This window comes from Marmota flaviventris, chromosome 16 (genome assembly GCF_047511675.1).
Source record: "Marmota flaviventris isolate mMarFla1 chromosome 16, mMarFla1.hap1, whole genome shotgun sequence".
Taxonomy (NCBI): domain Eukaryota; kingdom Metazoa; phylum Chordata; class Mammalia; order Rodentia; family Sciuridae; genus Marmota; species Marmota flaviventris.
In genome coordinates, this window is record NC_092513.1 from 56,418,295 (window position 1) to 56,442,014 (window position 23,720).

The 23,720-nt window shown below is 42.4% G+C and overlaps 1 protein-coding gene across 3 annotated transcripts in view; it reads left to right on the forward strand.

The window, feature by feature from the left end:
- Arhgap28 (Rho GTPase activating protein 28) overlaps positions 1–3,757 on the forward strand; it is a 191,311-nt gene extending 187,554 nt beyond the window's left edge. For all 3 annotated transcript variants that reach the window (XM_071602452.1, XM_071602453.1, XM_071602454.1), the window contains one exon: positions 358–3,757. In XM_071602452.1, the coding sequence (XP_071458553.1) occupies positions 358–452 (95 nt within the window). In that variant the 3' untranslated portion in view covers positions 453–3,757. The remainder of the gene's footprint in view (positions 1–357) is intronic.
- Positions 3,758–23,720: the final 19,963 nt, after the last annotated feature.

Genomic DNA, 23,720 nt, shown 5'->3' on the forward strand with positions numbered 1-23,720 from the left:
CTGTCTGTAAAAGCATTAGAGGATATATATTAGCATATAAATGGTCAGCTTATACCTGAAAGGAGTTCTTGCCTTGTTTTTCTAATGTACATGTTGAAGCTAGAGAAAGTGTGCCTCTGGAGGGTATGTCTGTTTCTCCACAATTTATATGAGATCCTTTTGAATTATTTCAGTCTTAGAAATGGAGGGAAGGAGGGAAGAGGAGGGAAGCATTGCTATGAAACTTCGAAATATATACACTTTGGGCTGAGAACTATTGGCCTGATTTGAACCTTACTCACATATGAATGTGCATGCATGTACACAGGTAGAAGTTGCCCTCTTGAAAACATTCTTTGAATTTCTCTTTATCTTTAGGACAGCATTGCTTGGATCCAGATGCATATATTTTGGATGTATATCATGTAAATCCTCATGCAGAATGGGTGATTAAGCCCCAAGCGAGTCTTTGAAGATGGCTGCTATTCTGTGTTCTATGCCAAGAAGATCCTACATTTTGTGGGGGAAAATAAGATTGCCTTGACATGTTTGTTCCCATAACCCTGTTGTGTTTCTCAAGGAGTGGTATCTCCAGCTTTGTCCGCTTGAACTATGGAAGAGGAGCTGGTTCACCACTTAAGCTGACCTTCATCACGTTTCCTTGATAAAAGGAAAGCAGATGTGATGCTTCCAGAAGAAAGGTCAATGGAGAATACAGAACTCTAATCATTTCTAGTATTCAACTTTGCAGCAGAAATGAACTTGGTCCTGTACCTGGGGATCAGCAACACTTCTTGATGTAGCCAATGCTACCAAGCATAAGAAGTGAAAAAGACCCTTTTTTATATTTGGGTTTATACATATATTGACCTCTTTTAAGCGAGAATGCCAGAAATAGCCTTACTTTCTGCCCTACAAAATAATCTAGATCTACTTTCCAAAGAGAATCGGTTTATAAAGTGACACATTTTATCAATGCTCTGACTTATCTCTGAATTGGGGGAGGAGGAACTTTGGTCTAAAGAAAACTGTGGTGTTAAGTATGTTGTGCCATGCTACCTGATAACCCTTAACTTCCTGGTGCAAATGAACAATACTCTGTTACTGAATATTGAAAATTGGTATTTTTTTGTCTTTTTATTTCTGGTACTGGGGCTTGAACTCAGGACCTCACATGTTAGGTATTTGCTCTACAACTGAGCTATACCCCCACCCCCTTTTTTAAATTTTATCCTAAGACAGGGTTCTGCTCAGTTGACTAGGCTGGCCTCTAACTTGCCATCCTCCTGCCTCAGCCTCCTGAATAACTGAGATTATAGGAGTGTGCCACTGCACCTGGCTCCAAAATAAATATTTTGTAGTTTATTGTCTTATGAGCACAGATCCCCATTGTAAAGCTCAACTTGACAAAGAGTATCTTCTGCTCTGCAAGAGCATAAAACAAAAGCCTTTGTTTTTGTCAGCAGGCACAGAGTCTTTTCTCATCATGGTTATGGTGCTCAATGAAATCCTCTCATATGCCAGGCAACAATTTCCTTTTTTGATCAAACAACCTAAAAACACAGACCTGCCTTTATCCAAGAGTGCTGAAAAATACTATTAGATCCAGTTTTATAAGCTGCAAAAGACTTTGCTTTTATTTATTAATCATAGACATGGCTAAGCACTGTGGGTTAGCATAGGGCCATAGAATTGGATGATCAGATGGTGCGCTGAGAACTCCCCCGCTATCAAGATCTCACAGAGCCATTTTCCAGACTCGAGATTGGCCAGAACACACAGTCCTCGTGTTTCTAATTTAGAACAAATCTGAAATGTGCTGAGGGATTGGATAGTGCTGCCTTTCATCTTGAGATTGCAGATAGGGTCCTCCTAGGGATAAGCCTGAAATGGGGACAGAGTTCTCATTTATCCCAGACACATACTCTAACTCAGAATTCAGATTGAGGTTTTGATGGATTTGTATCAGATTAAATAAGATTTAAGGCCCAAGCCACATTCTCATGATTCAAAGCTGAATCACAAATACAGAAAAACGTTTGTTATTTATCAAGTCTCAAAACATAATGTGGTAACATTCAAAGTGCATATATGGAAGAAATCTTTTATATGCTACATTATGCCTTGACGTCTACACAAAACATTATTTATACTCAGCATGTAGATAATTGCATTTCTAACCTGTAGAATTTTGTTATGCTTTTATAGGAGAAACAATGATCCATTCATTTGACTTGTTTGAGAATTTTTATTTTCTTTATCTGAAAACCATTAGAAACTAAACTGTATATGTGGTTTCTATTCATTCCTACATTTCAAAGTTTTCAATGTATGGCTAATGGTATGTGAGTTTACATAACGAATTTCCAGAGTCTGGAAAAATAATTTTATCATTTTTGCAATTCAAATAACAAAAGTAAACGTTTCACCTTAGGTAATTGCCAAATCCCAAGACATCAGATAGAAGTAATTTATGCCCACACATGGAAGAAACTTCCAGTAGCTTCCCTACACATCTATATACCTGAAAACTGATCTTTTTCATTGTATTTCCTCTCATTAGAACAGTTAAATTCTGTTGTGTTTATATAGAGAATTCACAGATCTATTCATTTAATGTCTTATTTTGAAGTTTTCATGTCTTTTGACTGAAGTACATTAGGTCTCACACAAAGATTCTAAATGTGTTCAGATTTATCCCAACTTATAACCATCCTTAAATTCGAAAATGCCTGTCATCTTAAGTATTGAAAAATCTTTTGCCTTAGCAAAAGTTGTTTTTAGAAAAGTTCATTAAACAGTGTGTAAAAATGAATAGTCAAAACCAAAGGAAAGTCAGATGACTGGCTTGTAAATACCGTTCTGACCCTCACCCCATCCCAAATGTTCTTGGTACACAGTAAGAAAAATAATATCGTCCAGGAAAGTAATTACAGGAAGTTAATGTTTAGGAGCACTCATTCTTAGATCTGGCTCATTGTTTCCTTCATTCTGTAAAAGCTAACTTGGGAACATGATCTTTGAACAAACTGGAATGTCAGTTCTTTACGATGTATATACAGTATAAACTACCTCACTTGCTTTTCTTGGGGAAAAAACTAATAGACTTTAACAATTTTTGTTACAAACTGTCTTAGTCATATTATTTAAGTCACTTCAGTTAGCTTTCAATGTGCATTTATTAATATGCATTTAATGATGTAAAATATTTTTAGCAAAGTTTAAAACCAACTACTCTGTAACTGTGACCTGTGGTATACTCTGAGATCATCCATGGTCCCTCACTGATTATCTTGTGTTTCTAATCAGGTGGAAATGCAGGTTTTCAGAAGCAGGAATGTCCATCTTTTCTTTCAGACATTTGCAACTGTTGTCTGCATAATTCATTTGGCTGAAAAGTAACATGAGAATAAGATGTCCCTTCATTTTTTCACATAGATATTACTTGCCTAAATAGTCAATATATTATGAGATTAAAGAGGCCCCTGACAGACATTTTTTCAACTGTTTTCCATAAATATGTCACACTAAAAAATAAAATAACTTGGGTTTAAAGCATTCCTTTCAAGGATTTCAACAGTTTTATATATACATACCTAATTTTAAAAATAACATATTTTCTTTCAGGGACTTTCCAACTATTTTCTCAAATTGTGTAAATTGAGAAATCTTATGTTGCTGGAAAATGCCAATGTATGTTTCTTCCCATCTCAAAAGTTCATATTGACTCTTGTCTCTTCAGTTTTCATTGTCGTGTAGCATGAGTATGTTGCATTTTAACCCCTAAAAATAAAGAAAAAAAAAACAAAAATATTCTCACAAAAATTCTTTGTTTGACTAGTCTGAGGACACAGGGGCCACTGAAAGAACAGGAGTTTTAAAGTCAGAAGTTTTGTGTCTGAGCCCATCTCTCTCAGGAACAAGATGATCTTGTGCAAAAGCTGCTTGGCATCATGGGAATGGTGGTGGGTTAAAGGTAATTTGAATAAGCAACCGTTTCTTAAATTTGTTCATTAGTGCTTTGTCTGTGCAGGTTTTTAATGAATGATTTAAATATAATGATTTGTAGACACATGATTTATACACATACATGCATACACAATCTTTTCCATAAATACAGAAAATAGTTTTGACAAAATTTAAAACCAATTTGTGAATTTTAATTCAGCAGTTTATTATTATATATCCTGTCCAAGAAGCAAAACAAAGAAATATAAGGCATAAAAATATGAAAACTATAAAATGGTCTATATTTTTAAATGGTATGATTAATTGTATTATTTGTATAGAAAACCCTCAGGCATCTTCAACTATTCATATTAATGAGATAATGTATCAAGATCATGGCACATATGATCACTGTATAAAAGTCAGTTTGCTTTTATGTTAGCAAAAATCAATTGGGAAATACATTTTTAAACTTCCATTTACTACAGTATCAAAACTTGTAAAATATCTACAACTATATTTAACAGAGTATTTGCAAAACATATATGCTAAACAGTGCAAATGTTTCTCTAGGAGTATAAGATATAGGTAAACAAATATATAAATTATAACATGTTTCTGGATGAAAAAGAATTGGCAGGATATTAATTCCCCACAAGCAGATCTATTGATTCAATACAATCCTAATCATCAAGTAGGTTTTTATTGGTAGAAATTGACAAACTAATTATGAAATATATATAAAGATACAAAGGATCTAGAATATCTAATCTTACCAAAAAGGAGCCACATTCTTAGAATGAATTATTTTAAGGTTTACTACAAAATTATAGCTATTAAAACACTGTGATTCAGAATAAATAGCCATGAGATCATCAGTGAAACAGAATCACACAGATATAGGCGTCCATTTGATTTTCAACACAGCAACCCAGTAGGAAAACAAACTTCAACAGATAGTCCTAGAACAACTGGATGGATAGCCATACAGAAAGAGGCAGGCAGGCAGGAACACAGAAAGGACAGGAGTGGACTCCTTCCCATAACACACAAAAATTCATCCAGAATGAGTCATAGAATCCAAATCCATGAGACTTTCATTTAAAAAAAAAAAATTACGGTAGCTTTGAAGCTAGAAGTAGGCAAAGATTTCTTAGGAACAAAATGCAACACATGTACAAGATTAATAAATGAGACTTCAACAAAATTTAAAACCACTGCTATCCAAAAAAGAGCATGAAGAAATCAATAAGCAAACCACAGCTTGGGAAAAGTATATTTGTAAAGCATGTTTAACCAAGGGCTGGGATCTAGGACATGTAAAGAACTCATTAATAAAAAGGCAAACAGCCCAATTTTCAAAAAAATGAGTATAACGCTTAGGAACAGACCCTTCTTAAAAGAGATACAACAACCATGTGAAAAGGTATGCAATATATTGAGTCACTAGGACAATGCATGCTGAAACATGTGATGCCAATGTATAGGCTCATCAAAAGAGTTCAAATTAAAAAGCCCAATCATGACAAGCATGGAAGAAGCTGAGCTCTTAGACATTGTCAATAGCAGCATAGCATGAGATAGGCCAATACTGAATGATCACACAGTACCCTATAAATATGAGCCATTACTATATGTCAATTTTAAAAAATCATTAACATTAAAAAAAGAATAAATGGATAGAGACAAGAACATGAAATTCAGATTTCAGAAATAGAATGCAGAGTGAAAGAAGCCAGGCCAAAAAGACTACCTCTGTACAGTATCGTTCCATTTATATGAAATGCTGGGACAAGCAGAACTGAACCATGGTTGGGGGGAGTCATGAAAATCTCTCTGCATACAGTGGGAATGGGGAATGACCGAAATGGGCATGAGGGCCCTCCCTAGGGAATGGCAACATTCTACATCTGCCCTGTCCAACACTGGACCGCCAGCCCCAAGTCCTCCTGAGCATTTGAAACGTGACCAGCCTGAAAGCAGATGAGTTCTAAGTGTTAAATACACACCAGGTTTTGAAGCCTTCATGGAGAAGAAAAAATGTAAAATGTCTCATTAAAACATTTTACTATCGGCTACATGTTGAATGCTAATTTTTTTTTTGCTTAGCTAATATATTAGTTAATAAAATTCATCAGTTTCCCTTTACTTGGCTACTAGAAGATTTAACATTATATTTGTAGCTCACGTTATATTTTCATCGAACAGTATTGTTCAATATTTTAGTAGGATTTTAGTTGTATGCTTTTATCAAAACTCAATGAGTGTTTAATTAAGATTTATACATTTCCTTATGTGTAAATGTCACCTCTGAAGAAAAAAATCTGCAAATAATATAAAAATATTGAACTTCAGGCAATGAATAGTATGCATGCTGAGATTTTTAATAAATCTTACAGGTGTCTGCAATTTATTTTGCAACTTTCTTAGGTAACAAACATATGTGCACTCTCATATATGAACTTGTACCTAAGGATAATTCATTTAAATGATTGCCCTTCCATCTTGTAACATTATTTTTTAGCACTGTGGAGCTGCAGGCCTGTCCTCGGGCATAACTGATGACCTTAGATATCAGGGGCTTTTCTTTGTCTTACTCCATACCACACAGAGCACCAATTCAATCACATAACAATTTTCATAAAGAAGTCCCCAAATCAATAAGACCATATCATTATTAATAGTGAATTCACAAATTTAAAATCTGAGGCTTAACAAGATTGTGGATGCTATTTTTCGGGTTTCATAATTCTTTCAATGCTTTGCTTTAGAGGGCACCAGTTGCACAACCAACATCTTAGAAATAATTACCATGTGATCGAGTTCTAAGAGGTAATGCAAACAGAGACATGGCCAGATTCTTTTGACTTGAAGTTTTTAAAAGTTTTATTCTTGCATGGTACATAAAAATCATACATATTTATGAGATGCGGTATAATGTTTCAATACATGTTTACACTGTGTAACGATCTAATCAGGGCAATTAGCATAGTCATCACTATAAATATCGTTTCTTTGCAGTGAAAATATTCAAAATCCTCTTTTTCATATATTTTGAAATACACATCATTGTTAGCTATTGTCACTCTCCCATACCCTCTTTGCTTTAGAGGGCACCAGTTCCACAACCAATATCTTAGAAATAAACAGAACACCAGAACTTACTCTTCCTGTGTACCTGTAACTTAGTAAGTGGACCAGCCTCCCTCCCACCCTCTAGGACCACAGTTCTGTTCTCGAATCCTGAGAGACCAACCATTTTAGATTCTACATGTGAATGAGAGCACTTTTAAACATTTAGACTGTCGCTTTTTTTTTTTTTTTTTTTTGCTACTGTGGATTGAACCCAGGGGCATTCTACCAGTGAGCTACATCCCCAGCCCTTTTAATTTTTTGAATTAGGATCTTGCCAAGTTGCTTAGGACCTCACCAGGCTGCTGAGGCTGGCTTTGAATTTGTGATCCTCTGGCTCCAAAGTCACTGGGATTTTAGGCGAGTGCCATTGTGCCTAGCTATTGAGACCATCACCTTCTGCCTCCTCAGTAGCTCCATCTTTAATTATAGATACTTTAGGGTATTGATTTAACATTCGAGTGGCCATCTTATAAGTTTCACTTCCCTGTACTTCCCTTCCCTGAACTCCCCCCACCCCCATTAGTGACCTACCCCATGGTCCCATAACCCTAAGAGCTAATGCCATGCTATTCCCACCCGCCTAGCTCTGATGCAAGCACCCAAGCCCATCCCGTAGTACCACAGCTACAACTCCAAACCCCCACTCCCCAAAAGCTCAACACCCGAGCATCTCAAGCCTCTCTCTCCTATAGAGAGATAGAGTTTGTCAACTTCAACAAATAAACTTTTGTGTGGATCTCTGCCTGGTCTCTGTCCTTCATTTCTCGCTCCCCCATCTCTTGCTTGTTAGGTGCAGGGCAGGCTGATGAATGTTAGCTGCGGGATAACCTGGGCACTCAAACCCCCCTCTGTCTGGTTCTTTATCGCCTGTTTGCCTCAAGTCCGAATGCTCAACCCCCCCTGCTCAAGGCTGAACGCTTCACCCCCCTGCTCAAGGCTGAACAGTCAACCTCCCGCTCAAGGCTGAACACTTAACCCCCCAGATGCCAACAAGGCAGCTTGCAAACCCAGAGACCCTGTTAGATTTAGGCAGCACAGCAGAAAGGCTATAAAAACCTCCTCCTGCCAGGCTCCCTCTCTCTCTTTTCTCCTCTTTCTTGCTGCTTCAGTTAAGATCTCTTGGTCGCTCCGAGTGTCATCACTTTGCTCTCATCTGGTGCCAAAACCCAGGAAGTGGGTGAAAACCCACTTTTGGGTCCCTTTTCCTTCGGAAGTGCCACTCACCGGACAACCTGGACCCATTTTCTCAACTGCCAGAACTCCATCCACCACAGCCTTCGATTGGTGAGTTTCCCCTTCCTGGAGTCCTAAACCCAATGGTGGTGTCAGGAGGATTTGACCGTTGATTGTCCGGCAAACCTCTCTGCCCACCTGTGGGGAGGAAAGCACCCCACCACAGCCTTCAAGGCCACGGTGGTCCTCAGGGACTCCCTCCTCTGGCAGATTTGACTCTTGGGTTCAAAATGATTTCCCTTCCCCTTCCCCAGCATAGACTTTATAGGGCACTCTCAAAGGACTGTGTAACCTTAGGGGACACATAACGGGAACCAAAGATCACAGCCCACCCAGACCTTCATGGTCTCGGTGGCCCTCATAAAGTCCTCTTACCTTAAGACTCGGCCGCTAGAGATACGCTTCCTCTCCCCTTCCTCCCCCCTTCCTCCCTCCTCTCTCCTGCCCTGGGAGACTCCAGCCCCTCCAAGAGGGGTCCCAAAAAGCCTTGGCCAAGGTCTCCCATGGCTCTGGCCCCATCCAGGACGGGAGCCTCGTCTGTCAGGATTCTGTAACGACCAATCTCTGCAGCTCAAACCTGCCACTAGGCACTGTCTGATTTTTGGCTCTAGTGGGGACGCCCCTTTTGCCAATAAATCAGTTCCTTCCCTCTCCCTTATACTACATGGGTAATGTGTCCTTTCTACTGGTAGACTCTCCCTTACAATGCCTTTTAGACAACTTCAAGACTGTCTCCTTGGCACCAGATATCAAACTCCCCAAACTGATCAAATATAGCACCTAGGCTTGGCCCACTTATCCCCTAGACAACCAAAGCAAATGGCCCCCATTTGGGTCTTCAGATCCCTCTATTCTAAGGGATCTTTACAACTACTGTGAGGGTTCGAAAAAAATGGGTAGAAATCTCTTATGTTCAAGCTTTCTTCTTACTCTGATCCAATGCTGCTCTCTGCACCTCTTGCAAACCTCACAAATTCTTCTAGCTTACAAACCAACCCCCCCGCCCCAACCACAGATCCCCAACCTTCTCCTCCTCGGGACTCATCCAGTGTTTTTGACCCTGCTGATGAACCCCCACCCTATAGCCTCCTTCGAATAGGTCCTCACCCTCACCCTCGGCCCCAGCCCCTCCACCGTCACTCCTGCCTCAACAACCTGCTTTCTCCCTTCCAATTACTAGATCAAAAACCCAAACCACCACCCTTCCTCAGATCATTGCCCCCTTGCATGAGGTAGCAGGTACTGAAGGTATTGTCAGAGTACATGTCCCCTTCTCTATGGCTGACCTTTCCCAAATTGAAAAACAACTAGGCTTATATACTACCAACCCAGTCCTATATGCCAAAGAATTCCAATATTTAACAAAAGCCTACAGCCTCACCTTCCATGATGTCTATATGATCCTCTCCAATACTTTACTTCCTGAGGAGTGGAGACAGGTTTGAGAACAGGCTTACACTCATGCAGATGAGATCCATCAGACCAATTCGGTACATCTCACTGGGCCCCAAGCAGTCCCAGACCAAGATCCCCTCTGGGATTACAACACCAGCAATGGCATCACAAACCGAGATCATTTCACCACTTGTATTCTATCAGGCCTAAAAAGAGCAGCCCAGAAAGCAGTCAGTTTTGAAAAACTTCAGGAAATTATCCAAGATAAACATGAGAACCCATCAGCCTTTCTGGACTGCCTAACTAAGGCTCTCCTGCAGTACACTAATTTGGACCCAGAAACCCCTGACGGCCGACAGTTATTGATGACTTATTTCTTTGCCCAAAGTTTTCCTGATATTCAGATCAAACTTAAAAAATTAGAACGTGGCCCCCTCTCTCCCCAGAACTAGATTCTTGCTACTGCTTTCAAGGTCTATCATAACCGAGATGAAAAGGCTAAACACCTAAAGTGACAAATGCTAGCTCAGGCCCTCTGTGGGCCCCCAAAACTCATCTCCTGTGTCGTGAGACCATCCCCCGAGGTCAGAACCTCCTGGGGCCTGCTTTAAGTGTGGACAAGAAGGACATTGGAGCAGGGCTTCCCCAATCGATGGCCACCTACCAGACCCTGCCCAAAATGTTCCATGATGGGCCACTGGGCTTCAGACTGTCCCAGTACCTGAAAGGGTGCACGGCCAGGCCCGAGCCCCCATAACCTCGTGGGACTGGCCATCGATGATTGATGGGGCCTCAAGACTCCTGTCCCAACAAGTCCGATCACCATGCTGGAACCCAGGGTCCAAATGACCGTTGATGCTCACAAAATCCTTTTTAAATAGACACCGGAGCAACATTCTCGGTCTTACAGGAGTTTTGGAGATCCTTACTTCCCTCTCAGTCCCCTATTGTTGGAGTAGGTGGACAAACAATATATCCCAGAACCATCCCATCCCTACCCTGCTTACTTTCAGGCCACCCATTCTCACACTCCTTCCTGGTGATGCCCCAATGCCCCATCCCCCTTTTGGGCAGAGATATTCTTTCTAAGTTTAAGCCATGATTCCCTTTCCACTGTCTTCATCATCCTCCCTCCCCTCAATTATAGCCATGGCTTCCCTACAGGCTACATCAAACCATTACCTTCCATTTCCACAAGATCAAGTAAACCCATTTGTCTGGGACACCAAGACTCCATCCTTGGCTCCATGCTCCCCAGTTGAGATCCACTTAAAAAGCATCCAGCACATTCCAAACAAGCCTCAATGTCCCCTACCAATGTCCAGTCAAAAAGGGACTACAACCCATCATTTCTAGCCTCCCAAAAGGGTTTTCTTAGACCCACACATTCACCATATAATATTCCCATTCTTGCAGTCAAGAAACCCAATGGGACTTAGTGCTTGGTCCAGGATCTTCATCTCGTGATCGAGGCAGTCAAACCCATCCACCCACTAGTTCCAAACCCATATACTCTCCTGTCCCTTATTCCAGGCTCAACTTCCTATTTTTCTGTTATAGACTTAAAGGATGCCTTTTTCACCATTCCTTTGGCCCCAATTTCCCAAGACCTCTTTGCCTTTAACTGGACAGATCCAGATACTCAACAATCTCAGCAATTAACATGGACTGTTCTCCCTCAAGGCTTTAGAGACAGCCCACACATCTTTGGTCAGCCATTATCTGCTGATCTAAAGGGCCTCAACCTCTCTCTTTCAACTCTCCTCCAATATGTAGATGACTTACTCCTCTGCAGTCCCTCCCTCAATATTTCCAAGACTGATACCAACACACTTCTTAACTTTCTGGCTGACAAGGGTTACCAAGTGTCTCCCCAAAAGGTACAATTATCACAACCCCAGATCTCCTACCTTGGAGTCCAACTCTCCCAAGGTTCCAAGGCAATCACTCTAGATCCAAAGGCCCTAATTCATGACTACCCCATCCCAAAAACTAAAGAGGAAATCCTATCCTTCCTGAGTCTAGCAGGATATTTTAGGACTTGATTCCCAACTTCTCACTCCTGGCCAAACCATTTTATGAAATGGCCAAGGGGGACAAACAGGAGCCCTTCCCTCATCACCTAAATCTCATTTTCTCTCCATACAACAAGCCCTCCTTGAAGCACCAGCCCTACATCTCCCGGACTTCCAACAAACCTTTATTCTTTATGTTCATGAAAAAACAGGCTTAGCCCTTGGAGCATTAGGTCAGAATAAAGGGCCCACCCTCCCTCCTGTTGCTTAGGATCCAAACAACTGGATCTGACTGTTAGGGGGCAGGCTCCATGCCTGTGTGCTCTAATGCAGCACACATTTTACTACAGGAAACAAAAAAACTGACTTTTGGAGCACAAACTATTATCATTTCCCCTCACACACCAGAGGATCTTCTCACTTACAAAGGCTTACAGACCCTTCCCCCTTGCCGCATCCTTTCCCCTCTGGCCTCATTCCTCCACAATCCCTCCATTTCCTTTAAGGCCTGCTCAGCCTTAAACCCAGCCACTCTTCTTCCCAAGACTAAAGCACCTTCCTCCCTCCACTGCCTTGAAATACTAGAAAACCGTATGCCCTGCCCCACTCATATCCATGAAGGGCCTTTGACTGATGCCACTTACACCTGGTTTACTGATGGCAGCACCTTCACACTAGATGGCCATCACCAACCAGGATCATGCTAGTATCTCCCTGACTGACCCACTTGGCACAAAATTTTCTACAATGGAGGCACAATCCCTGCCTCCACATACCACCAACCAGCAAGCTGAATTAATAGCTGTCTCTAGGGCATTCCACCTGACAGCTGACCATTCCCTAAATTTATCCATAGACTCTAAATATGTCTATCACATAATCCTTTCTCATTCTGCCATATGGAAAGAGAGAGGACTCCTTACAACTGGGGACTCCATAATCACCAATGCTAAGCTCATCACTGATCTCCTTAGAGCCTCACTCCTTCCCACTGAAATCAGAATCACACACTGTCGCTCACACCAACATGACTCTTCACCTGTCACAAGAGTCAATTCAAGGGATGATCTGGAAGCCCGACTAGCAGCCCTTGCCCCATATTGTACCCTAGCACCTGTTATCCCACAACCCAAATCCCCAGTGTCAGCCCGATCCTTGCTCTCATACCTCTATTCCATCTTTCACACTAACTCCCAAAGCCTCAGAGCTTTTACAAGCTCGTTTCTCACACTCAGCCCCAGGATATTCACTTTCTGCAACAGCTAACTTCTAACTGCTCCATCTGTAAAAGAACAAATCCTCAAACTCCTTTGAAACCTGGAACCTTCCCCACACATCAAGCACGGGGCCACATTCCAGCAGCCGACTGGCAGCTAGATGTTACCAACATGCCAGCAGTCTGCAAACTTACATACCTACTAATTCTAGTAGATACTTTCTCAGGATGGGTTGAAGCCCTCCCCACTGCCAACAAGTGGCTACCACAGTCGCCTCTATCCTTGTCCCTGAGATTATACCCAGATTTGGAATACCCACCTCTTTTCAGTCTGACAATGGACCCGAATTAATTTCTCAGATTACACAGCATATTACTAAAGCCCTTAACATCCCATGGCACCTACACATTCCTTATCACCCACAATCATCTGGAAAGGTGGAGCGTACCAACCGAACGATAAAAGAAATTTTAACCAAACTTACCCTTGAGATTCACCTAGATTGGACCAAACTCCTTCCCCTCGCTTTATTTCGACTCAAGAGTATTACCAAGGAAACCCACTCTTCTCACCCCATTTGAGGTCATGTATGGCCATCCTATCCTTCCCTCTGGTGTCATAGCTTCTCCATGGACTCTACCAGAAAGTCTCTCTTTCCCTCTTCTCTCTTTTACCCACAGAGGTCCCATGCTTCTTTTCCCCTGATGCCAGGAGCCTGGGTATTTTTCTCTCCCCCACAACACGAAGGTTCTCCCTTGTCACCAAAATGGGAAGGCCCCCTACAAGTTACCCTATGTACTCCACTGCCACGAGGCTTCAGGAGTCTCCAACAAAGCTAACCCTCTGGATTCACGTATCCAGGTTAAAACCTGCATCAGTTCCTGAGCCTGAGTCTGCGGATACCTCTTCTTCTTTTTCTTCACCAGCATATGCCTGCAGCCTTTCTCCCGTCAACCCACTGAAACTCTGTTTCACCAGGTCCCCCCAAAGCGATGAATAACTTCCAGATCCGGGTCCACCTCCCTCACCTCCTCTTAGCCTATACCTCCTTTTTCCATATTTCCTTCGGATCCTACATATGGAGAGTCACAGTAGTTGATCAATGGAAGGATGGATTCATATCAAAAACTGAACAAATTGCCACTTATGATATGCTCCTCAACTCAACTGCCCCCATTATCATTTATCTTGCAAATTCTCAGTTCTACAAAACGGCCTCAATAGGACCCATCTCTGCTTTCTATTTGATCAGACCCAAGATTACTGCAAATGGTGGCCAGACACTTATAAAGGCTGTCCTTACTCGTCATGTAAAATCCATCACTATGACAGGATACCAGTATGCTCCATATAGTACCTAAGGAGACTTGGCAAGAGGCTAGAGCACAGGGCAGACGCTGAAAATACCATTTGCACTAAAAATCTATGATCCGGCCCACCCACGATGGGCCTCAGGAGTCACAGGCGCTGCCTTTTGGGCTAACTACCAGACCAAACCCTCTGGATATTTATGGATAGGGAGAAGCATAGTAGCACAGGCCCCATCCAGGTCAACAATCTTAACCTCAGATATAGCACTCTGAAAAGGTCCTAACTAGGCAGATAGAGGAACTCCAAGGTCCCTCCTCCTCAGACCCCTCCAAACCCGGTTCTCAGATCCATACTTGGATCAAAATCATCCAAGACAAACTGACATTTCTAAACACAATAGTCCCCAACCTAAATCCCCAAAACTGTTTTCTTTGTGCCTCCCTGGAAAGGCCCCTCCTGGCCGCACTCCCCCTCAACTTCTCCTCATATGATCTCTCCTCCACCGGCACTAAAATGCAACCTGCCTCAAATGTCCCTTTGTGGGAACCCACACCCAGTAACACCAGTTCCTCTCCCTTGCCCCAATGGCTCTGCATTATCCCTTCGTCACACACCCAACACGACAGATGCTCACATTACATGATTGCTTCTACAAACATATACACAAACCCTGGAGACTGACCTTCTTTGGTGTAAAGGCACCTTAATGACCTCCATCTCTGACAATGTAACTGCTCCCTATTTCATTGTCCAAGTAACCCCCCAACTTACTTTATATAGCACCGCAGAGTTTGAACTCTTACTCCCTCACCCTAATTCCCCACGCAGTAAGCGTGCAGCCTTTCTGCCTATTTTGATAGGAATCTCCATAGCAGCAACTGTAGCAGTGGCTGGAGTACCAGGAGGAGCTATAGGGCGCTCTATCTGGACTAAAGATGACCTTCTCAAAAAGCTTCAAGCGGCTCTAGATGCTATGGCAGAGTCACTCTCCTCCCTCCAGAGACAGGTCACCTTGCTGGCTCAGGTGGTTCTCCAAAACCCACGAGCTCAAAACAACGGCCTTCGGACAATGAGAGACAATGCACCCAGAGACCTCTTAGCCTGTCATCCCCGATTTTTGAAACTTTATGCCCTTTTAAACCTCCTCATGGCCGTTGGCCTCTTCTCTGTTAGTCCCCCAGTGTGGAACTGCTGCCCCAACTGACCTTTGCTTTAATCCTCATTCTGTTTTTACTCACTCTGATCCTCTTCAGGTGCTGGTGACGCCATGTGGAGACAACGCTTTCAATACTTCCTAGAGTCCCTACGACAGGACCAGTGGCTGATACCAAGGATCTCCTCCGCTCAGGAATGGTTTGATGCCATTGATGACTTATGGCTTCAAGGAACTTTTGTGGACTTGACCCCTGCTGAGATAACTGTCTATAGCCACTGGGTGTTATTTCTAGCTGCCCTGGTGTTCCCAGGCCTGTCCCAGAACATTCCTCCACTCTCCCAGGCAGGTCCCACGCCTCCCCCACATCACTTAGAAAAACAAAAAGGGAGGAATATTAGGTGCAGGGCAGGCTGAGCGAATGTTAGCTGTAGGATAACCTGGGCACTCAAACCCCCCTCTCTCTGGTTCTTTATCGCCTGTTTGCCTCAAGTCCTAATGTTCAAACCCAACTCCCCCCCCCCCACAAGGCTGAACACTCAACCCCACCGTTCAAGGCTGAACACTTAACCCCCCTTATGCCAACAAGGCAGCTTGCAAACCCAGAGACCCTGTTAGATTTAGGCAGCCCAGCAAAAGGCTATAAACACCTTCTCCTGCTGGGCTCCCCCCTCTCTTTTCTCCTCTTTCTCACTGCTGTAATAAAGATCTCTTGGTCGCTCCGAGTGTTGTGGTCACTTTCCTTTCATTGCTTTCTCACTTTCCTTTCAGATACCTTCATTCTGCTGTTGTCACCAGAGGCAGCTGAGGGTTTTAATTCTGTTTCAGATCAAGCAGTTAAGGCAGTCTGAGCTGCGCTGAGGGGTGGCTGCAGTGTGTTGTCATGGCTGTTGTAAAGTCATGTTATTGTTGGAATTCAGAAGACATAGGGGACAGAGGTTCTTCAGATTGCCCCCCTACCTAAAGGGTAGGGCTGGAGGGTGAGGGGCCTCTAAAATCTAGAACCAGACACCTGCAGCCTGGTTCTAGACTGGGAGCAGGACCTCTGTCTGGCTGGGTGTGGCAAGGGAGGCGTGGCACATTTCTCAGGTTTCTTTCAGGTGTGGACACCATCCTCACTAGTTGCCCTAAACATGGGTGTTAGCCCTGTGGGTCTGGATCTGTCCTTTAACAGCTCAAAGGGCCTCCTTGTCTTTATTAGTGCTTCAGTGGTTGTTTGTGGATCAACCACCTCTTTTTGAGTCTCTGCCTGGGGCACCCCATGTAAATATAGCTTTTTGGTATAGGGATATAGCAATCCCCCAGGAATATGGGTCCTGACTTTGGGCTCACAGAACAGCCCCTGGGTGATAACCAAGCTGATGAACCCATCCTTTTTCTGTTTTGATGGATCCAATTGATAGGTTTGAAGGGTAATGGAAATTGGCATCCCATGGTGCAGGTTCCTGCCCTGTTCCATTTTATGTGGGGGGTGGGGGTATCTGGGAATGAAACCCAGGGGTGTTTTACAACTGAGCAACAGCCCCAGCCTTTTTTATTTTGAGACAGGAGCTCCCTAAGTTGGTAATGTTGAGGAGTGAACTGAGAAACACAATCAATAAGAGTATAAGTTATAGGTTATAGATTAGTAAAAATATATACATAGATTATATATATAAGATTTCGATAAGTAAGATAAGACATTATAAAGCAATGTCTTATCTATATTGCTATCTTCTATATAAAAAAGTTTACAAGAGCAGTTTCTGAGAAACTGAAATGAAAGCTGATTTCTTATATTATTTTCTGTACTTTGTACCCTACACAATGTACTCAACCCAGGATATGGTGGTCTTGGTGACCCAAGACTTTGAAGTAGGCTCTCATCCTTGCTAACCACCTGCTCGAACTGAGGATACAGTTGTCTAACACCTGCTCCGACCCAAGATGGGGTTAACTGAGTTGCAAGCTGATTGCTTTTTTTTTTTGCTTTTGTAACTTGCTTGCTTACTAACTGGAAAATTCCAGTCCTGCTTAGGGCTTAAAGGTCCTGCTAGTTAACTGTTTTCCTAGCTTCTATGATTGGCTTACTCGAGTGACACCAGGAAAAGTCCTTGAGCTGTGGCTTTTGTCCTTCAGTTTTCAAGACACGGGCCTGAAAATTGCTGTTCTCCCATAGAGCTTCAGGTTCTAGGGTGGGTGACAGTCCCTGGCCAGGTAAATGAAGCTCTCTTTGATTTAAATTCAGACTTAGAGTGAATTGAAGCGGCTCCTCATAACAGTTAGAGCCTCATTAAATTTCTGAGAATGGCCTGGAACTTGTGATTCTCCTCCCCCAGCCCACGGAGTTGCTGAGATTACAGGTGTGGGCCTCCATGCCCAGCCTTCTTCCATTTTCCTTCCTGCTCCATGTTTAATGAAGTTGTCATATTCAGGCACTCAGTTAACTGATGGCTTCGGGGCATATTTAGCTTATCTGTTCTCAAGTTCTTGTCTAGGAATGGCTGCACACCCTCCCTTCTAGTCTCCTGGAAGGTTCTGACCCTGAGCCTTGGTGTAAGCTCTTCCATTAGGTCAAACTAGAAACCTGCTCACTGTCCCAGGTGACCCAGTTCCACAGGACTTATGCAAAATGTAGTCTGACTGACAAGAACACAGCTGACCAACAAGAATCAGAAGTTCCAAGGATACTGGGACTCCCTCAAAATAAGTCATGTTTCTCTTTTTTTCCCAGCAGTAAATTACACATTCCCCGACCTTCCAGGCAGAAGTTACAACAGGTTGGGGGAGGGGGCACTCTTGAAAGCTTCACCTCAGTTTTGTCTACTAACAATCACTTCCATACACATACAGATAATATCTTACTTACAAACTTCTGTGTTAAAAAAAATCAGCACATGCTTGGTAGTTACTGTGCATTTGGTTAACATTTTAATCCCTGCCCAGTAGTGGGCTTTGCTCTACTCCTTAGTTTCATGTCCTTAGATGACACATTGGAAAGTCTTCTCTACATGTAACTTTTGCTCTGTGACACTACAACAGGACAACAGAACCTCAGCCAAAAAATGTAAGAGTTGTGCTCAGCAAATGTAACTTAATGAAAAGGCAAGATATAGATGGAGCATGGGGTGTAGGTGCACACACACATAATACACAAACTATATAAACAGCTCTAACAATGTAAGGGTAAAAGAAATTGAAGTTAAAGTGTAAAAGACCGGGCATTGTAAAGTTTCTAAGCTGCAAGGCCTGAGTTAAAATGTAAAGGACCAGGTATTGTTAAGTTCCTATGCTACATGTAAAACCTGAAATTCCTGTAGCTGTTAAGACAATACTTGGAACCGCCCAGTAAATATTTCCCCTGACCATCTGGTTGTTTGATAACCTAGGACTCTGTGTGACTTTGCACGTAGACATCGCAGGGCCTAAACCAATCAGTTTGAATGTACCTCCCCCCTTAGAACTGACCTATCACTCCTGCCCAACCTGTTCCCTCCAATGAATGTGCTAATCATGTTTAGGAGTTGTTGTTTGATTTTCCCGCAGTGTATGATGATTTGTTAAAGGAGACTGTGATGTATGTAAAGTCCCCGCCCTCCCCAAAAGTGTACTTAAGCATTGCACAACTCCTGCTCTGGGCTCTGGGCTGCTCTCCCTTCTTGAGTGAGCACGGAGCCCCAGCATGCTGGATTGGATCCTCAATAAACCCCTTTTGCTGTTGCATGAGCCGCGGTCTCTTGGTGGTCTCTTCCTCCGACGTTCGCCAGACCCTTACACAATTCAATAATTTTAAAGACAGCTAAATCTATTTTAAATGGGCATTGAATGGAACTAACACTTAACAAAAGTCAGTCTGCATAAAAATGTACTCAACATTATCAATCATTAGGGAAATGCTAATTAAACCAAATGTGTTAGTACTACCTGATTTTAAGAATTCTCAAAATTAAAAAGACACCCAATACCAAGTTCCAGTAAGGACATGGAGCAACCAGCATTCTCCTCCAGTCCTGGTGGGAGGGTAAAATAGAATCATTTTGGAAAACTGGCAATATAGTAAAAACATAATCTTATACCTGCCTTTTAATGTAGATGGTTCAACTTCTGTGTATTTACCCACATTATGTGATATGATAATACACATTCACATAAATGTTTATTGTAGTTTTATTCATAAAAGACTAAACCAGGGAGATGTGTTAATTTATATAATTAATTCATATAATAAAGTAGTTAATTCATATAATGGAGTACTACTTGACAATAAAAAAGAATAAATTTAAAATACATGCAACAATGTGAATTTCCCAAACTCCCTACATGCCAACAATCAAATTTGGAAGAATATATACTGTCCTTGGCCTAATGTTTAACTAGAGTCCTGAACCAGTGGCCTGACTGTGGGGCTCCCAACAAAACAGGTCCCTCCACTTGCTCCAAAAACAAACAGAAAAAGAAATAATGAAAAGCAGGAAAGGGAACTAATTGATACGGCCATATTAGGAAAACAAAGTGAGATTCAGCCCTGTCTTCAGGGGTACTAGATTTAAATGGTGGAAGAATTGGGAAGGTGGTAGGGGGTTCAAGGGAATTGGATATGTGTGAGAGGTTTACATAATTAAACAGTTTTGGTCAAACTGCTCTGTTTGATTATTATTTCATTTTGGGATCTGTGAGGTGGTGCTGGAGAAGTCTATCACTCAAAGGGGACACTTTGCACTTGTTGCTCAGGATGTTTAGCTATCAGACCTGTGATCCTGGAAGGGAGCAATTGTGAATCCTAGAAGGGTCTGATGCTGTAAAATTGGCCGAATGTCTGCAAATCTTGTCTCAGTCTTGAAGGAGGATGAGATAGATTAGGTAAATTTAGGACTAATAAACCTCATATTACCAGTTTTTAGATAAACACTCCTTAAATGATTAACATGCCTACGTGCAGAGCTAGCAGATCAACCCAAAGTTTAAGATAATAATGAAGACTGATACAAAATGAGGCAGAGATGTCAAGCTTTATCCTGCTTTTAGTTACCCTCAGGGTACCTGCAGGCCTAAATGAAGTGATTGCTTTTAGCAAAAGGCATCCTAAGGCCCCTAAGCGCTCAGGTCCCCATCTTGGGCTCTCTCCTGACCCACTTAGGCCAGTTTTGGTTTGCTAAAATCCTGCTGGGTCAGTTTAGCAAAAATTCCCTCCATTGATACTTGATCAAATTCCTCATTCTCTACCTATATCTTATCATCTTGGCCTGCCTTCATCTATATTCCTCTTGAGTTCCTTGTCTAGGTGTTTCCCATCCACCAAGCCCCACCCTGCTCCTTGGTTGTAAATTCTTGGTTGTCCTTTTTTTATTCAGAGTTGACTCCAATCTCTCTCCCCAACTGCAAAACCCATGCATGATAGAAGTCCCCCACCCCCATAAAGTCTTCCTCGCCATCTTCAAGTAGAGACGTGAGTAATTTTGCTTTAACAATAGGAAAAATGAATCTATAGACATAAACATCAGAAAGGCCAGTCTTGCCTCTTATAGAAGGGATTGCCTGGAAATGGGCATAAGGTAATTCTGTTGGGTTCTCTGTGACCAGGCACAAACTATTTTGTCCTTTTTCCCTTATGCTATGCTTGGTCCTATTACTGGGTGACACTTGTCAGCTAAACTCCACAATTCACTGCTTCAGAAATATTGGTAGAAAATAGGTTATATTCAAAGGCAGATTTAAAGGAAGACAGAAGAAATTTTCTGTTTTAAACATTCCACCTTCATATCCTCTAAGGGCAAGGAGGGCTTCTAAAAGAGAAGAGGTGGCTGCCGCAGTCTGGCTGGGCACAAGATAATTGAGCCGCCACAAAGCTTTGTAGGTTCAAACAGCAGCTCTTTATTCCCGAATTCTCGGCACTCTACCCACACTTCCCAGGAACACCCTTCCTCCACCGGGCTCCACGCACCAATTCTCACAGAACCCCGAGAGAACTCCATGGGAACTCCAAAGTCGTGGGCACCCAAGGCAGCAGGATCCGCCCTATTCCCAGCAGGATCCGCCCTAATCCCTGAGCCACCCTATTCCCAGAGCAGGGTCACCTTTAAAACATTCCCTCTGGCAAAATGCCAGGCGTCATTCAGACTAAACTGTGGCTCTCAACAGGTGGCAAAGCGAGACAAGTGGCAGAAAAATGAAGATATGCAGATTTATTTAGCCTGTGCTAGACAGGCACTGTCTCTACTCTCAGCTTGCTTGGAGCACATCAGGCCAAGAAGGCAGCCACTTAGCCTTTACTCTCAGCATGTAGAAGTCACTCTCAAATTTAGAGAAACCCCAACTGTTTCAGTGTGGTGATGTGGAAATGGTAAGAACTTTGAGAAAAGTAGGGAAGTTTGGGTCATTGGGAGTGCTGGCCTCTGAAGGAAATAAGATATTTCCAATGCAACCTTTTGGTAATTTCCACAGAGGATTATTATAAAATCCCAAGACAGCCAGGTGCAATGGCACACACTTGTAATTCCAGTGGCTTGGAAGGCTGAGGCAGGAGGATCAAGAGTTCAAAGCTAGCCTCAGCAAAAGCAAGGTGTTAAGCAAGACTCCATTTAAGTACAAAATAGGGCTGGGGATATGACTCAGTGGTTTGATCCCCATTACCAAAAAAAAAAAAAAAAAAAGTTCAAGCCAAGCCAGGCTCCACTCAGCTCTCCTTTTTGGTGATGTATTTGCCTGCCCCTGAATGTGCCCCTACAATTATCATCCACCATGATTTGACACAGGTGAGAGGGCTCTCCCTAAGGGAAGACACAATGTTCTTTTTTTTTATATTTATTTTTTAGTTTTCGGCAGACACAATATCTTTATTTGTTGTGGTGCTGAGGATCGAACCCAGCACCGCTCATATGCCAGGCGAGCACTGCTATCGCTTGAGCCACATCCCCAGCCCCAAGGCACAATGTTCTTGAATATCTGCAAGAATGAAATCTGAACCAAACAGATCTTCTGGGTCACAGGATACCAAAGCCTGATTTATTATTTTTAGATGCTGCTTTCCCACTTTTTAGTAACTTGCTATACCACTTCCCTCTTTCCTTGTTTCTTTATAAGATTTTGCTTTTCCATGAAGTACTAACCTCTTCCCTCTTGAACTTCCAGAATCATAAGCTAAATAAACCTCTTTTCTTTGTACATAGTCTCAGGTATTTTGTTAGTAACAAAAAGTTGACTAATGGACTTTCCCATTAATCCATACCAGGTCCCTTTGTTTTGGTAAAGCAGTTTAGATCTGTCATGTTCCACAATCCATCTCATCCTAATAGTTCTATCCCACAATGGAAGCACTTTTAAGCTGGCTGTTATTTCATGAGTGCTACTGTCACACATTCCACAAAATCTCATTACACCTTTCTTTTTAGTCTTCTGATAGCATTATATCCCTTATAGCATAATTAAACCTTTGATTTTATAATGTTTTAAGATGAAAATACATATACTTCTTGACCCAGAAATTTAGCATTTTCACCTCAATATTTAATTTGGGTGCTAAGTCAACACTTAATATTGGTTGATAAATGGGTGTTAAGATGGAGTCATGTATTATTCCTAAATATCATGAATCATGTTGGATACAGCTGCTGAAAGAGTAAAAGAAATTGAAGTTAAAGTGTAAAAGACTGGGTATTGTAAAGTTTCTAAGCTGCAAAGCCTGAGTTAAAATGTAAAGGACCAGGTATTGTTAAGTTCCTATGCTACACTCAAAACCTGAAATTCCTGTAGCTGTTAGGACAATTCCCGGGACTGCCCAGTAGATATTCCCCCTGACCATTTAGTTGTTTAATAACCTAGACCCTGTGCAGCTTGGCACGTAGGCATCTCAGGGCCCAAACCAATCAGTTTGAATGTATCCCTCTCCTTAGGACTGCCCTGTCACTCCTGCCCGACCTGTTCCCGCCAATGAATGTGCTAATCATGTTTGAGAGTTGTTTGATTTTCCCGTGCCTCATGATGATTTGCTCTGATGTATGCAAAGCCCCCGCCCTCCCCCAAAAGTGTACTTAAGCACTGCTCAACCCCTGCCCGGGGCTCTGGGCCGCTCTCCCTTCTTGAGTGAGCACGGAGCCCCAGCGCGCTGGATCCTCAACAAACCCCCTTTTGCTGTTGCATGAGTCGGTCTCTTGGTGGTCTCTTCCTCTGACGTTCGCTGGACCCTTACACTGCATGGATAGCCATATGGAAAATTAAGTCTTTTTACAGAAACTATTTGTTGGGCCCTAGCTTTAGGTTGAAGAGTAACCTTAATTTTCAGGAGCTTTGACACAAAGTTACACTTAGCCCTTCCATTTCTCTAAACCCATTCAAGGGTGAACAAATGGGAGGGCCTAG